At 43.6% G+C, this 14,385-nt stretch overlaps 1 protein-coding gene across 1 annotated transcript in view; it reads right to left on the bottom strand.

Annotated features, from left to right (window-relative positions):
- Fat3 (FAT atypical cadherin 3) overlaps positions 1 to 14,385 on the bottom strand; it is a 553,599-nt gene that overhangs the window by 106,210 nt on the left and 433,004 nt on the right. Inside the window, exons 5-6 of the mRNA XM_051198808.1 lie at positions 4,402 to 4,716; positions 3,096 to 3,306 (exon numbers count right to left, since the gene is read on the bottom strand). Coding sequence (XP_051054765.1) covers positions 3,096 to 3,306; positions 4,402 to 4,716 — 526 coding nt within the window. The remainder of the gene's footprint in view (positions 1 to 3,095; positions 3,307 to 4,401; positions 4,717 to 14,385) is intronic.

Genomic DNA, 14,385 nt, shown 5'->3' with positions numbered 1-14,385 from the left:
GTCAAGGGGACTGAATTCACCAGGTTGGGCAGTTGAAAGCTGTACAAACCAGATCGGGATGGTATTCCCTGGGCCTCTCGGTATGTTCTTCATGGGTGTCTGGATACACTAGGTCTGTGGCAGAAACACAGGTTGGCTTATTCCTCACAAGAGCACTTGGGCAAAGCCTGATAGAACCCGGGACTTCATTTAGATCCATGCTGACCTTGCCCATCTAATGTTTATTCTTTGTACCTCTGCAGGGGTCATGGATGAGTATTACATCCCTAAGGATCATTGCTCTCTGTGCTAGCTTAATCAAAGATGGTGTTTAGTAAAGGAGGAAGGGAAGACTTGCAAGAGATATATAAGAAAGGGATTTTGACAGTGGGGATGAAACACCGGAAAATGATAAAGCAAATGAGAGTCTTTAAAAGAAGGAAGAAGATGTCAGCACACTGGGTAAAATATGGCTCTGGAAGATGAGCCATGTTTTCAGAAAGGGGATTTGGTAGAGGAGAGATCATCTCCCCTGAAAACCACCAGCACCTGGGGAAAGAATTTGAAGTCCTACAGTGATGTAAAAAGTTGGCATCTCAAGACAATTGTTGGCAGGACATGGGGATGGAAATAAAATCATGATCTGTTTGGGCACGAGGCCAGTAAATTCAATTTGTAGAAGAAGCTTGGCAAACGGTTACCAGATTTACAGAGACATGTCAGTGATGGAGGAGTCCAGATCAGGGGTACAGTACTTGGAGTCTTCCTTGAAAAAGGTACTCTTATTCATGCAATAGAGTGGATGAGGAGGGCATGTATGGAGAAAAGCAGTGCTTAGAAACCAAGATAAAGAGACATGTAAACTGAGGTTGTGCTTTGCATATCATTCCTGGATTAGTGAGGCCACTGTGACTGGTGTACAATGGAATGTCACACCGACCTGGGCAGGGCCAAGAGTCCTCAGTGAGGTTAACGTGGTTGCCTGAGGCATTCTTCACTCACTCTGAGGGCGAAGAATGGAGATGGGATAAACATAAATGAAAACATACAGTAGTACTGATAACATGATACGAGAAGTCTGTGAGTAATCTTACATGCAGTACTACCAGCAGCATTCGAACCTACACGGCTGTGGAGACGCTGAAGAGGTAATTGCAAGCTGGCCTGAGTAATTGGACTCAGGTGACTGACCACACTGAGCATCTAAGAAAGGTATGCTAGTGAGATTTACCACAAATGGGCAGCCTGGGCTAAGTGGGTAGAGGCAGGATGCTCATGCAAGGGACAGGAAGCGCTGTAATCCAATAGAGATGATAACGAGCTGAGTTTGTGAGGGAATGTCCAAAGGTGACCAGACAGGCAAAAGACAATCAACTTGTGACATGTCCCATGCTCCCTTGCATCACAAAGAAGAAACTGTATCATAACATCGCAGAACAAGCAGAAAACTACTGAGATAGTGGCAAGATATTTCTCACGGGGTCAGAAGGTATTCCACCCCATTGTTGGCAGCAATGAAGAAGGAATCGAAAGGATGGTCATATGAAAAGATGATGAGATTAATGTCAATTAAGTGAAACAAAGATGCCGTACAGTTTACAGAATAAGATGCAGAAGGCAAGCCCGTATATGTTGGGAGGGAGGACTCTTTTTGAGTTTTGTCTGGGAGATACAGAACATCCTTTTTCTATGCTTCATTAAACCAGATGTGGAACCTCCTAAATACTTTCCCAGACCCGGCTGTTCTGGAGGAGGAGCAGGTTCCTGCCCATCCTGTCCAGGCATCACGGGGAAAGAAATGTGTCTACCACATCAGTGCTCTTCTGGCTATTCTATTGCATCGTGGGAAGTGAGCTCTGGCTCAGCCAGGACCAGACCCTGGCAGGCACACTGGCCTCTCTCTTTGACAACAGCCTGTTTTATTTCCCCTCCCTGCACAAATTTCCTCTCCAGTGATCTCTCTGCAGGTTTGTGGAAGAGCTGTTTTGCCCTTTTCCTTTTGCAGCCTGGCGTGCTTGCTTGCTTTCTTTCAAGGAATTTGAAGATTGGCTCCCAAGGTCCGCCCTGCCTGCTTCCTTCCATCTGCTTTCTCTATTCAGGGTGAGTGGAGGCTTACTGGCTACACATGCACATCTAAGTTCTATTTCCTGCCCTTCCTTTTGTGGACAGCAGTCAGGAGACTCTCCCGGTGTGGATTTTTTTTTTTTTCTTTTTTGTCTGTGAATGCCACTACTGCTGAAGAATAGAGGGGTGGGAATACACTTTCATTTATTTTTTTCAATGGCAAAATTCTCAGTTAAATAAACTAACCTACAAAAAGATAAAAACAAAACAGCAAAAAGCCCACATACCTCAAAAGCAATGGGAGAAAATCAAAACAACCCCCCCCCAAGCCCCAAACCCATTTAATCTCAAACAAAGAAGTCATTGGATTCGAGCAATGAGATAGCTGTTAGAGGCATGTATGAAATCTGTGGGCTGCATTTCAGTCTGTCACAGGCAGTTATGAAAGATGTAATTCAATTTGTTTAAAAAAAAAAACGCAAAAGGCAGATTGGATAGCTGTATTTTAGCAAATGTGTTTGCACTAAGGGTACCTTCTGTTGAACAGTTCTGCCCACAAGCTGTCTGTAGAATATAGAACATCTCTCGAGCATGCTTGCCACCTTGAAGCAGGGCAGTCGGGAGCAGAAAAAAAAAAAAGAACAGAATGCAGAAAAAAAGGTGAAGAAAAAAGAGAGAAATGAAGGACAGCAAGTCTAGTACCATCAATACATTTAGAAATGAGATTAGCCAAGTGTGACAATAGAATTAAAATGACACACAGAAAGACATTAAGTTTGCAGTAAATAACATACTATGGAAAAATCCAGCCAGAGAGCACTTTCTGTTCAGCTTAGCTACAGAACTGGAACGAAAGCACAGGTCAGTTATTCATTTTACTGGCTCTTTTGTATTCCAGCACTACTTTTAATCTTAGGCTTCATTGCTAGGCTTTAAACTTTTTCTTTGGCAGTTTAAATTATCTTAAAATTTATTTGTTTGTTTGTTTGTTTGGCTAGTTCCTTCTAACAGTTAAGCCCATTTCCTGATACGCTCTAGAGACTTAAACTTACCAATGATGTCAAACCACAGAGGGGTGTTAGCTGGCTGCACAGACACCACCCCCACAATCTCCGTTACTTTGTCGCTTTCCATGACTGTGAAGTTGTAAAACGATTCATCGAACGTCAACGGTATAGGTGAAGGTGGAGGCTTCTTAATCCATTCGATGTGAAGGCGGGCCGTGGAGGATTTCTGTGGCCGGCCGTTGTCTACAGCCTTGATCTACTCACACGTGGAGGGAACACAGAAAGACAGCTTAGTGCTCCGAGTCTGTGGAAGGCTAAGTCTTTCACACCATTTTGAGCTAAAAGATTATTTTCTGCACGTTTGTTACAAGCAGAAGAGTGGTATCCTGTTAAGAGTGAACCCTGAACAGATGACCTATTTGGGAACAGGGCTCACACTACATCTGCCAGAAGCCACTTTTAAGATATGAAACCATGATATGAGAAGGAAATGTTGTACTTACAATTCATAGCATGTCAGGGTCAAGAATAATAATTTATGTAAGTAAAAATAGCTAATTTGACTCATCATAGCATGACCCTGAACTTCACACCTCTCGTGAGAGTTAAAGGGAAATGAATTACATTGGGAGTTCTAATTGTGTGTTAGGATGCATGGACATGTACATACATGCATGTGAGCATGTATATGTATGTGAGTTTTATGCATGTGTGACTGTATATATTATGTGTGTGCATATGTGTACAAGCATGAGTACATGTACACATGAGTATGGGCATTCATGTGAATGTGTAAGTATATTGTGTGTGTACATGCATATGTTTATGCATGTGTGATGTACACATGTGTGAGCATGTGTGTGAGTGTGCACAACATGTGGGAATGCACATGCATGTGTGTGGGAATATGTGTGCAAATGTGTATGCACTTGTACGACCATATGCATATGTGCGCATGTATATGTTTATGTATATGAATGTGTCCATGCGTGAGCGTGAGCATATGCATGCCTGTGTGCATGTGTAACACAGCCTTTCCTGATTTACTCCAGGTATATATTGTCCTTTATGTACAGCATCTTGAGGATGATTCAGGGCCCAAGATATGCGGTTGGGAGAATAGGCTCCAGCAGGCCATGGAATCAGGCAAGGTTTGCTAATAGGACACCACAAAGGAAATCTCATTTGGAACATCACTCAGAAAGGTAAGAGTTCTCACCTGTAACTGGCTTGCAGAAAGCAGCCTTCTACCGCTCCTTCTCACTCTCCACATTAGAGATTAACTGATGGACAAGTAGGCATGACTAAGAGGGTTCCCCTACCCCACGGATGCTCTAGAATTAAACCTTACCGTTAGGATGTCATAACTTCCTGCTGTGAATTGCTTTCTGGAAGACACCATGCCAGTTTTAGGGTCAATGAAGAACTTTCCGTCATCGTTCCCATCCACAATACTGTAGGAGATTTCTGCATTGGGGCCTTCATCTCGGTCAAATGCAAAAGCCCTGTAAATAGGTTCTCCCCTCTTCTTGCGGTCACGTTCTGGAAGCTTGATCTGGTAGACCTTCTCCGGGAACTGGGGCTTGTTGTCATTTTCATCTAGAACCTGAACTACCACCCAAATGGTTGACTGTTTTGGAGAAGAACCACCATCGGTGACTGTCACCTGAATTTTGAAAGGGAAAGGACGATGCAGTCAGGAAACACACACACTGCCATCTATTCGCCTCTGCCCATCCTACAAATGTCCCATTTATGCACTGAGCCACCTCAGCTCGCCTGAGTACTGTTATTTATATAGAACAGACAACTTTTTCATAGTTAACGCATGAGCGTGAATGCCTCCAAACCGGCAATGGAAGCCATTGCTGGGGGGACAGTGGCAAAGAAAAGCAGGTCATAGTTGGTTTCTGCAGCCGAGTCACAAGCCACGCACCAGTGACTTCAAAAGCCAGGATTTATTTTGGTCTGGAGCCTGGGGAAGAGGCTAATCCTTGCTCCGAGGTCTCCCGGATAAGTCAGTTCACAATGTCCCTGTTTGTGACGCCATTGCCCACTTCTACATAGAATCCAGTGGGGGCTTCACAAGAAGACCACAGCAAGGACTGATTGTTGAGTACAGCAGAGAAGAAGAAGGAGGAGGAGGAGGAGGAGGAGAAGAATTGACTTCGCAAAAGTCCTAGCTTATGTAGTACAAGACTCTAAGTGGATATAAAATATGCCTTCCCAACAGACGCAAGACACTACATAATCATTATTATACATTGACACACTAGGGTTTCATCAACCACACAAGCTTCTATCATCCAGGCTCTGCTCTTCTTTTTTTTCCCCATCATGCTGTGAGCTGAATGTTTCCTCCCTCAAAACTCACATATTGAAGCCCTACTCCTATTTGGGCTCGTAATGCGAACGAGATTGTCAAGAAATGGGGTTAAAATGACAATGAGATCATAAAGGAGAGTCCTGACTTTACTGGATTCTTTATGAAAGACAACACTTGATATCCTTGTCTAGAATTAAACCTTACCATTCAGATGTCCTAAACACACAGTAAGAAAATGCAAGCCAAGAAGAGCCCTCCACCAGAAGAAAAACCATGCCAGAACGTGACTGGGGACTTCTCAGTCTCCATATTATTATCTTAATGTTTGTCGGATCCACAAATTCTGGTCCCCAATATCACAGATTTATCAGGTGGGGTTAGTCATGAAAACTTCATGGATGGAATTAATGTCCTTATAAAAGAGGTTAAGAAAGCTTGCTTGTCCCCTCTGTCACCCGCAAATGCATCCAGAAAGTTCCATGTGTAAGGAAGGGCACAAAGACACATGACTATTCATGGTGTGCTGTGTCTGAGTGATTGAGTCTATGTTGGAAAATACCTTAGAGTAGAAATTTGTGAACAGAAGATTTGCTCACTCACAGTTGCAGAGGTTGGGAAGTCCACAGACGAGATCCCAAGAAAGCCAGTGCCTGCGAAGGCCTCCTTACCGATAGAGCTTTCTAGACGTGCCTTCTGGTGACAGAAGAGCACAGACAAACCCCAATTGACCTTTTTAAAATAAGGACACTAATTCCATTGTGATATAACTATACTTAACAGTCCTGCCTGCTTATACTGTTACACTAGGCACTAAGATTTTGAGAACACAACCATTCAGACCAGATCATGGAGTGTAGAGAGTTCAACATCCGGCTCTTCCTTCTGGTGAAGGCTCTTCCTGGCTTGTAGACACAACTTCCCCCCATCTGCTCATATGATAGAGAAAGATGGAAAGTCTGCTGCCTCTTCCTACACTGTTATGGAGCAGAAAGAAAAGCATGACATAGTTGGTTTGTACTACAATGATATATACTTTATAATCCACATAACATATTTTAAGTACACTTGATACTGAAACCTCACAGGAATGATGGGGGTGTGGGAAGGCAAATGTATTGGAAAACAGTTTGAAGCTTCTTTTTCAAATGGAATTGTAATATAGTGTAGCTTCCCATACAAGCTGCCTGGTAGGGTAGCTTTAATAGACTCAAGATAAATTTTTATCAAAGTTTTGCTTTCGGTGGGGAAAAAAAAATCAATGCAGTTTCTTCCAATGTTATATTCTCTGTTGGTATACTCTGCTTTTCAGAAATACTACTGAGGCTAGATGTGTTCCCAGGCTGGCTGTAGATGCCTGAGCTGCTTCCAGGCCTTGTGAGTTCTGAGGAGACATCGTTTGTCATGCTCGGCGCTCACATTGTACTCCAGGTGAACGGTGTCGATCCAGATGGATTTCCTGGCTGCTCCACTGCTCTGCTTCTTCCCTGCTTGACGAGTTCTTTTCCAAGTCAAGGTAACTCTCACGTTTTCCACTGTGCCTTCGCTGGCTGCCAGTACATAACCCCGAAGAGGGCTCTGAGGCCAGGTAGCTGAGCAGAGAGGCCCTGCCCACTTAAGAAACAGCTCGCGTGCAGGGCAGGCAAACTCACAAGCCCAGCCCTTACAGTGTGTCTGCTGGTGTGTGGAAGCACATTGATGATTATACTGGACCAGGAACATGCTCTCAGGTGCACCCAGGGGTGAGGAGTCCAGTGCCCTGGTGACACCACCTTCCCACATGATGTCACCTCCTGACCCATAAATCCAATTGCTATGCTACGTCTTCACTGGTATTCTCTAGTGTGTGTCTATTATCCCTGTTTGCCAAAACACCATGACCAGTTGCCAGGAATCCATGTTCTAGACTGCTTGTATGTACCCCTCCCCCCAACTTCAGAAATAAAACTATGGCTTCAAACCTCTTTCTTCTGTACTATGCTCTCAGTGACACGAGGGTCTGGGGAGTCTCCCTTTGTCTAACTATCCACATCAAATCAGACATGGCCCCTGTGTGCTACCTCCAGGCCAAGCTTCCCTGCTACGCTGTCCTAGGATGGGCCCCATCTCCTCTTACTTGGTAGATTACTGTGGCTTCCTGATTTCTGAGGAGACAGGCTTTGCCTTTGTTTGTAGGATGCCATTTCTTTTTTGAAAGTCTGAGCATGTCACTGGCCTGCATGGCACACTGCAGGGTATCCTGGAGAATAAGCATGTTGACTGTCCTCACAAACTGACCTTTTGCCTCTAAGTGTTGGGGACACAGAGAACTTGGTTGCTCCCTGTGTCCTTAACATTTATACCCTTGTTCTGTTAAACTATTTTCACCCAATTCACGTGAACTGTTTCAGGCAGCCAGCTATTCCTCGCCTTCTTGAGACCTACAGGCACATCTTTCGAGTGTCCTGGTGCTTCGGAGATAGAGTGTCATCACAAAGAGCTCACACTGAGTTCTTATGTCTCTAGATGGCGTCACCATATTAAGAGGTTCTGGCAGCTTTAGGCAGTTGGGGATTGCTGGTGGAAGTTGATCACTGAGGGCATGTTCTTGGGAGCTATGTGTTGTTTCACCCCTCTCCATTCCTCTCTGTGTTTCCTGTCTGCCACGCTGTGAGCAACTTCACACACATGTTCCCACTGCTGTGATTTTTTTTGGTTTGTTTGATGTTTTTGTTTCACCATGGGCTGAGAATCGACAGGGCCGAGGGTTACGGACCGATGTGTCTAAACCTGTGCGTCAGAAAGAATTCTTTCTTCTTTACACTCTTTCTTTCAGGATGTTCACCACAGCAGCAGCAGCAAGTCTGCTACAGAGTCCTAGGCCTCAACCCACCTACTGGACTTTGCCAATGTGGAAAGAAGTAATTGCATTGGAGATCAAACAAATCCCAGACAGACAGCTTCTCCTCGGTGTCATTTTCCATGGACAGTTCCAGAGACCACCGTTCCTCAGGCATGATCCATGTGTATGCGCCCCCCCCCCCCCGCCCGCTCTGCTGTGGTCTGTCAAGAAAATACTGCTGTGCTAATCTAGGCTTTCTGGTCTGCTCTGTAGATGAATAATAGGTAGTTCTGGCAATTAATCAGAAGCTTGAAAGACCACAGCTAACTCCTAACAAAAGGGACACAGGACATTCAGGACCACTGAGAAGATGGTCCCACTGGATTCAGGTGACACAATGACAAAAGAAGCAATTTTACATCCATTTCTAGAAGGTGAAAGAACTTCAGAGGACCACTAAGAAGTGGAGATTAAGAGACCTGGTGTGACACCAGCCCAGCCGGGGAGAGGCCACATTCGCCTTCACCAAACTTACCTGGCATTTATTACTGTGGTCTTTCCCTGTTCTAGATGACATGGTAATAGAACTTCCTGTAAACCAAGACCCTGACACTTGCCTAGTGCCTTGCCCAGTGATCAGAAGACTATCTGAGAACATATTTACTGTGTATAGGATGGAGAGTTCAAATTTGACATTCCTTCCTATGGTCAACTGATCAGAACTAGCTATTCCAAGGCCAATATATTTCAAGTTTCAAACCCTTCTTTGAATATTCCATAGGGGCCCGCATGTTCTATATTTGCCCTCGACACTGTGACATGTACATTTTTGCTTTGTTTCATGAGCTCATGTTACACGTCTTTATGAGACATTCACTACGATGTGAGATCCACAAAGCATGAGTCGCACGTATTCTGTTCAAGGATATTTCCTACCATATAGAAAAGTACTATGAAGGTCAGTTTTCACTGCCAACTTGACACAATCTAGACTCACCTAGGGAGACAGTCTTAATGAGGAATCATCTAGATCAGGTTGGGTTATGGTCATGTCTTGAGGATTGTCTTGATTGTTAACTGATATAGAAAGTCACAGCCCACCATGGGCAGCACCACTCCCTAGACAGAGGTCCTGAACGGAATCAGAAAGAAGCAAGCAAGCATGGAAGCATGTATGCATTCACTTCCCTCTCCTTTTGGCTGCAGACATGCTGTATTAAGTCCTACTTCTTTGGTTATGATGGACTATAAGCTTAATTGTAAACTAAAATAAACTCATTCTCCCCCGAGATGCTTTTGTAGTCAGAATATTTTATCATAGTGACGGAAATGAAACTAGAGTAAATGCCTAGAATATAGTAAGTATTTAATAAATTTGTGTGGGATAAATGAAAGTGATATCCAATACTCTTCATGCAGAAACTTGGTTTGAGATAAACTGGGGGATAAATTGAGGAACCAGCACCCCAAGAAAGAACCAAACTATCAACATGGATCCTTAACACACAAACACACACACATGTTCATGCACAAACTGCAAGTTTCTAGTTTACATCTGCAGGAACGGATGGTCAGAAGCAGCATAACTTTCGAAGGCCACTCAGCCAATGCCTGGGAGAACGCTGGTCTTGTCTGTTCCTGACAGTTAGGTACCACAGCCACCCTCGTTCCCCTCCCTATCACAGCCATCCTCCTTCACCTCCTGAACAGTCCATGGAGTAGCATGGCACCAAACCATCTGTTTGGAAGTCCCTCCCCATGGGGCCACGACTAAGCATGCAGTTGCAATTCTAGAATCAAGCCTTCTCCCTTTCTTGTTAGTTGGGAACATCTTTGGCTATTTCCATTCTCTGGGCATTTCCCCTCATCTCTGTTGCTTAAACTCTGACACTGGCCATGGGACACGGGTAGGTACAGTGTCTTTGAGTATCCCAAGACTTGAGGACCAAAGAGGTTTTCTTCAGCCCCCCTTTCAGAAGATGTGTTCTGAACACAGAACAGATGGGTCTGCCTTAAGAGATGAAAAGATAAGCTGCCCAGTTTTTCTCTGTTTTCTCTAGTTCATCAGGAGCTCCATTTCACACTGAAGATGGTAGGCATTATGCTAAATTCTTGGGGAATATGAATTGTGTGTCCTTAAACCAGTCACAGAGAAAAAAAGATGTGCGTACCATCCCCATGCTGGATGACAGAATGACACCAAAATTCCTTCATCCTGGTCTGCAGTTTCTATACCTTCTCTCTGCTTGCCTCAAAATGCTTGCCTCAGTCCCTTGCAATGGCTCCATCTCTTTGTCTGAACACAGTTCAAATGCAGCCCTTCTCTGGCCTCAGCTTTGCCTTGTGGCATAACCTGAGCAACAATGGTGAGTGCATGACATGCATTGTAGCTCCTCCATCAAAGTGGCTGCTCTACCTGGAGGCCACGGAAAACACCAGTATTTGCTGCTTACATTAACAATGTGATGTGCCCTCAGACCTCTCAGACAGAGTTCAGCAGGCAGCTGTGGCACCTTCTGGGCTAAATGCTTCTCTTTCTTATTCCAGCAATTGTCTTATCTTGACAACTCCCTTTCTCCTTTGCCAGCTCTTTGTTCTGGGCCTATTGATTGCAATGAGCTATTTTAGCACTTGCTTTGTTCTAAAGAAGACAATTCTTAAGGGAGGTTTACAACTTTGTACACCTTCTCATTATCTGTTCCTGGCCTAGATGGCAGGTTCTGTGCAAGAAGCAAACAAAGGTAAAGATCAAGCCATTTGAACTAAGGGAGAGTTTCTAAACACACACAGCAATTAAGCCCAAGGGGGCTGAAATGCTGACCTGTAGCTATGGACAGATGAGTGTGTGACTACACGATGGATCATTACTCTAGCATTTTCTTTCTGGGGTTAACTTTCCCTGAAGACCTAAAAACAGTGTACAAGTATCGCCATGATCTTTGAATATCATTTTAGGAAGCTCTTTGTCAAATTACTAATAATACAAGTGTGTTACCATTCTCTGATCTGATCACAATTTCTAAATGTGCTTAGATGACACTGTTTAGGGAAACAGAGAGGACAAATAGTTATTGGAGGGGAGCGGATAAAATGCAGGGAAGGCATGACTGGAGAAGAAGGTGTCCTACAAACAATATATACCTGTATTAAAAAGTCTTAGATAGTGGTCCTTTTGTACAATGAATATAAACAACAAGAATTAAACAAAGGATCACGCAATGCAAATGCTGCTTGGGTAGAATTTCAGATACTATGGGTGTTGAAATAATCTTGGTGAGAATAACCTTTTAATTTAGAAAAATTGTGTGATGTACAAAGTACACATGCATGGTTAAGTGTATGTGTTCCATGGTGTGCATAAGCATGTGTAAGTCAGAGGAAAACCTTGATGTTGTCCTGTGGCCCTCCTTCACACAGGTCCCTTTATGATGCCAGGGTAACTGGCCTGTGAGTTTCCAGGGATTCGCCTCTCTCTCCACACCAATTTCCATCTTGTCACTGGAGTGCTGCGATTAGAAATGTGCTACTACGTCTGGGTTCCCATGGGTCTGGGGTTCTAAACTCTATCCTTTGTGCTCATATGACAAGGGCCTTACCCATACTTCTCTGGCCTTCACCTGACCATTCACTCAGTGGATGCGGGGGGAGGGGGCCTTGCTGTTTCTGTGTGTTTGCATGATTCCATTCCTAGGTAGCAAAATGAAGAGGATGGATGAAGGGGCCCACTACTGAGCACTGTACTACCCTGGTGTTCTCATGTGTACAGAAGAACTCTTGAAAAGTAACTACCTTTGTGTGCCTTCATACCCCCAGAAAGCCAACAGCGATTAGGAGAACTCAAGAGGAACAGGAAGTGTTTGGTACCAAAATTCCAAGCTGGCTTTTTAACTTCAGAAAAGGCATGGATTCATGAATTATATGAATCCAGATAATTTCACATGCATGCATGTGTGTATACACACTCACACACAAATATATGGGCATGTGCGTATATGTATATGTATATGTGTGTGTGTGTGTGTGTGTATCAAAGTACTGCAATAGGTATGTTCATATTTGTGAATCTAGTTCAGTATTTTGAGGTTTTAATTTAGATATATCCAGAGTGCTGAGCTCTTTAAAAATTTACTGTTCTATAGTAGATAGCATTTTTATCTTCAGGAAATTGTATTATTTTAGATGCCTAATTCTCTGGAGATAATAGGTTGAAAGTTACTTTATCTCCTCTTTGTAGGTGGAAAAACAGAGAAATGACCTTCTCGAAGAATACTCGGGAGTACATACACAGGCTGGACTGGACTGTAGACCTTTCTGCCCATGAGCTCAGACTGCTGCATTTCTAGGAAGACAAGATCTCCCTGACAGCTCTATAAAGAAAACCGTGAGCAAACAGTAAATTAAAGGGTAGATCTCAAAGGAGCAGCCACTCTTGAAGATAAACTTCAAAAGGTGAAATCACTGAGCTAAAATTAACCTCAGTGGTTCCCCGTGTTTTCCACAACAGAAAAGCATCTGGAAGCTAGCATTAATGCATCGACCCTTAGTTTGCTTGGTTTTTACATGGTTATGTTTGACCTACAATTGGTTATTAAGAAATCAACTAGAGGCATGGCGTTCTGGTCATGCACCATGCTGCCTGCTGTATTCTATGTTGAGGAACGCACTTTCTGAGATCTGGGGACAGAAGTGTTTCTGTCCCTTTCAACTTTACTCAACCTGGTATTTCTAGACTATATTAAAATGGCGGAGATGAATAGATATGTAAAATAAACATAAAAAAATAATAAAAAGAATATAGACCAAAAAATGGTGGAGATGGTCGACATTATATGGAAAAACCTGAAGTCAGCAACGTAAGGGGAGGAAGGGAAGAGGAGGAGAAAAGACTGGATAAAGAAGGCGGCAAGGAAGAATGGAGGAAAGGGCAGGCGAGCCACTAAAGGGTATAGCATGGTGCCGCACAGGTGTCCTTCTGCATTTGTTGGTAGAAGGCACTTGTGAATCTGGCATGTTAAGACAAAATGGCATCTTTCTCCCACCATGTCAGACCCAGCAACTCCAAAATGGCAGCTTTTATAGAAAGGGCCATGACCAACACACTTTGGCAGCATCTTCTAAAATTGTAGGTTTGTCTAAATCTCTCCATAGCACTTCAGGAAATAAAGCCTTTCCCAGCCTGATAGCTATTCAAGCTTTGTATTTTTCCCCCACTGAGAGGTGTGCATCAGCTACTAATCTCATCACATTTCCATTTCCTGCAGACTTATCTGCTCATCATTTTCTATTCATAAAACTTGCTTGATTCTAATCTTCCCCATCGTCAGGGACTAAACACCTCTCCCAAGTCTCCTTAGAAAGCAGGTGATTACCACCCATTTGCAAACTCCCCCTTCTGCACAGATGGATCTGATCTGTGTGCTCACACGTGTGCTTTCAGAGTCTTGCCATGAACCAAGATGTGACATCATGATAGCTTCAGAACTAAATCCCCCTACACTATTTCACAGTCCCCCCTGACATCGAGGTCCTTACTCATATAATGCTCTGTGAAACTGAATCCATCAGGTTTGAATGCCAGTGGAAAATACATCTTAACAAATTGCCTTCCATTTCACAGCCCTAGACTTCATGCTTTCTGTTACTTTTATCCTTGAAGATTTCTGTGCCTTTGCTCCACTGATGGAGTTACTTGCGTTTAAACAGTAATTCTGCCATGTATATATGGAAAGCATCTACACACACACACACACACACACACACACACACACACACACACACACATTTATATATGACTTTCTTTCCCCAGCCAAGGCTTAATGCAGAAATAAGGACACTGCTCCCGTTACTGGCTCAGGAAACAGGGATTTTTTTTTTTTCTTCCCACTCAGAAATTCAACATAGGTTTTCAGGGCAACTTAACAGGTCATTTAACACCTGTCTACCTAAAAACATGGATTTTAACCTTTCAAGGAAACTAGACCCTGTGTATAGAGGATAGTCCATACAGACCAAGGTAGAGATCATAATCCATGGCCCACAGATTTGCTTTATTTACTCCAGGCAACATAGTATAAACATTTCTGCGAATGATTTAAATTGTGCGAGATTTCCTGTAGGAATGAACTGTCCAGGTTCTGCTGGAAAGCGAAACTTCCTGACCATCGTTCTCTATTGCGTCACCAACACAGCAG

The sequence above is a fragment of the Phodopus roborovskii genome, unplaced genomic scaffold, assembly GCF_943737965.1.
Source record: "Phodopus roborovskii unplaced genomic scaffold, PHOROB, whole genome shotgun sequence".
In the NCBI taxonomy this organism is placed as follows: domain Eukaryota; kingdom Metazoa; phylum Chordata; class Mammalia; order Rodentia; family Cricetidae; genus Phodopus; species Phodopus roborovskii.
This window is presented reverse-complemented; position numbering and strand designations above follow the sequence as displayed.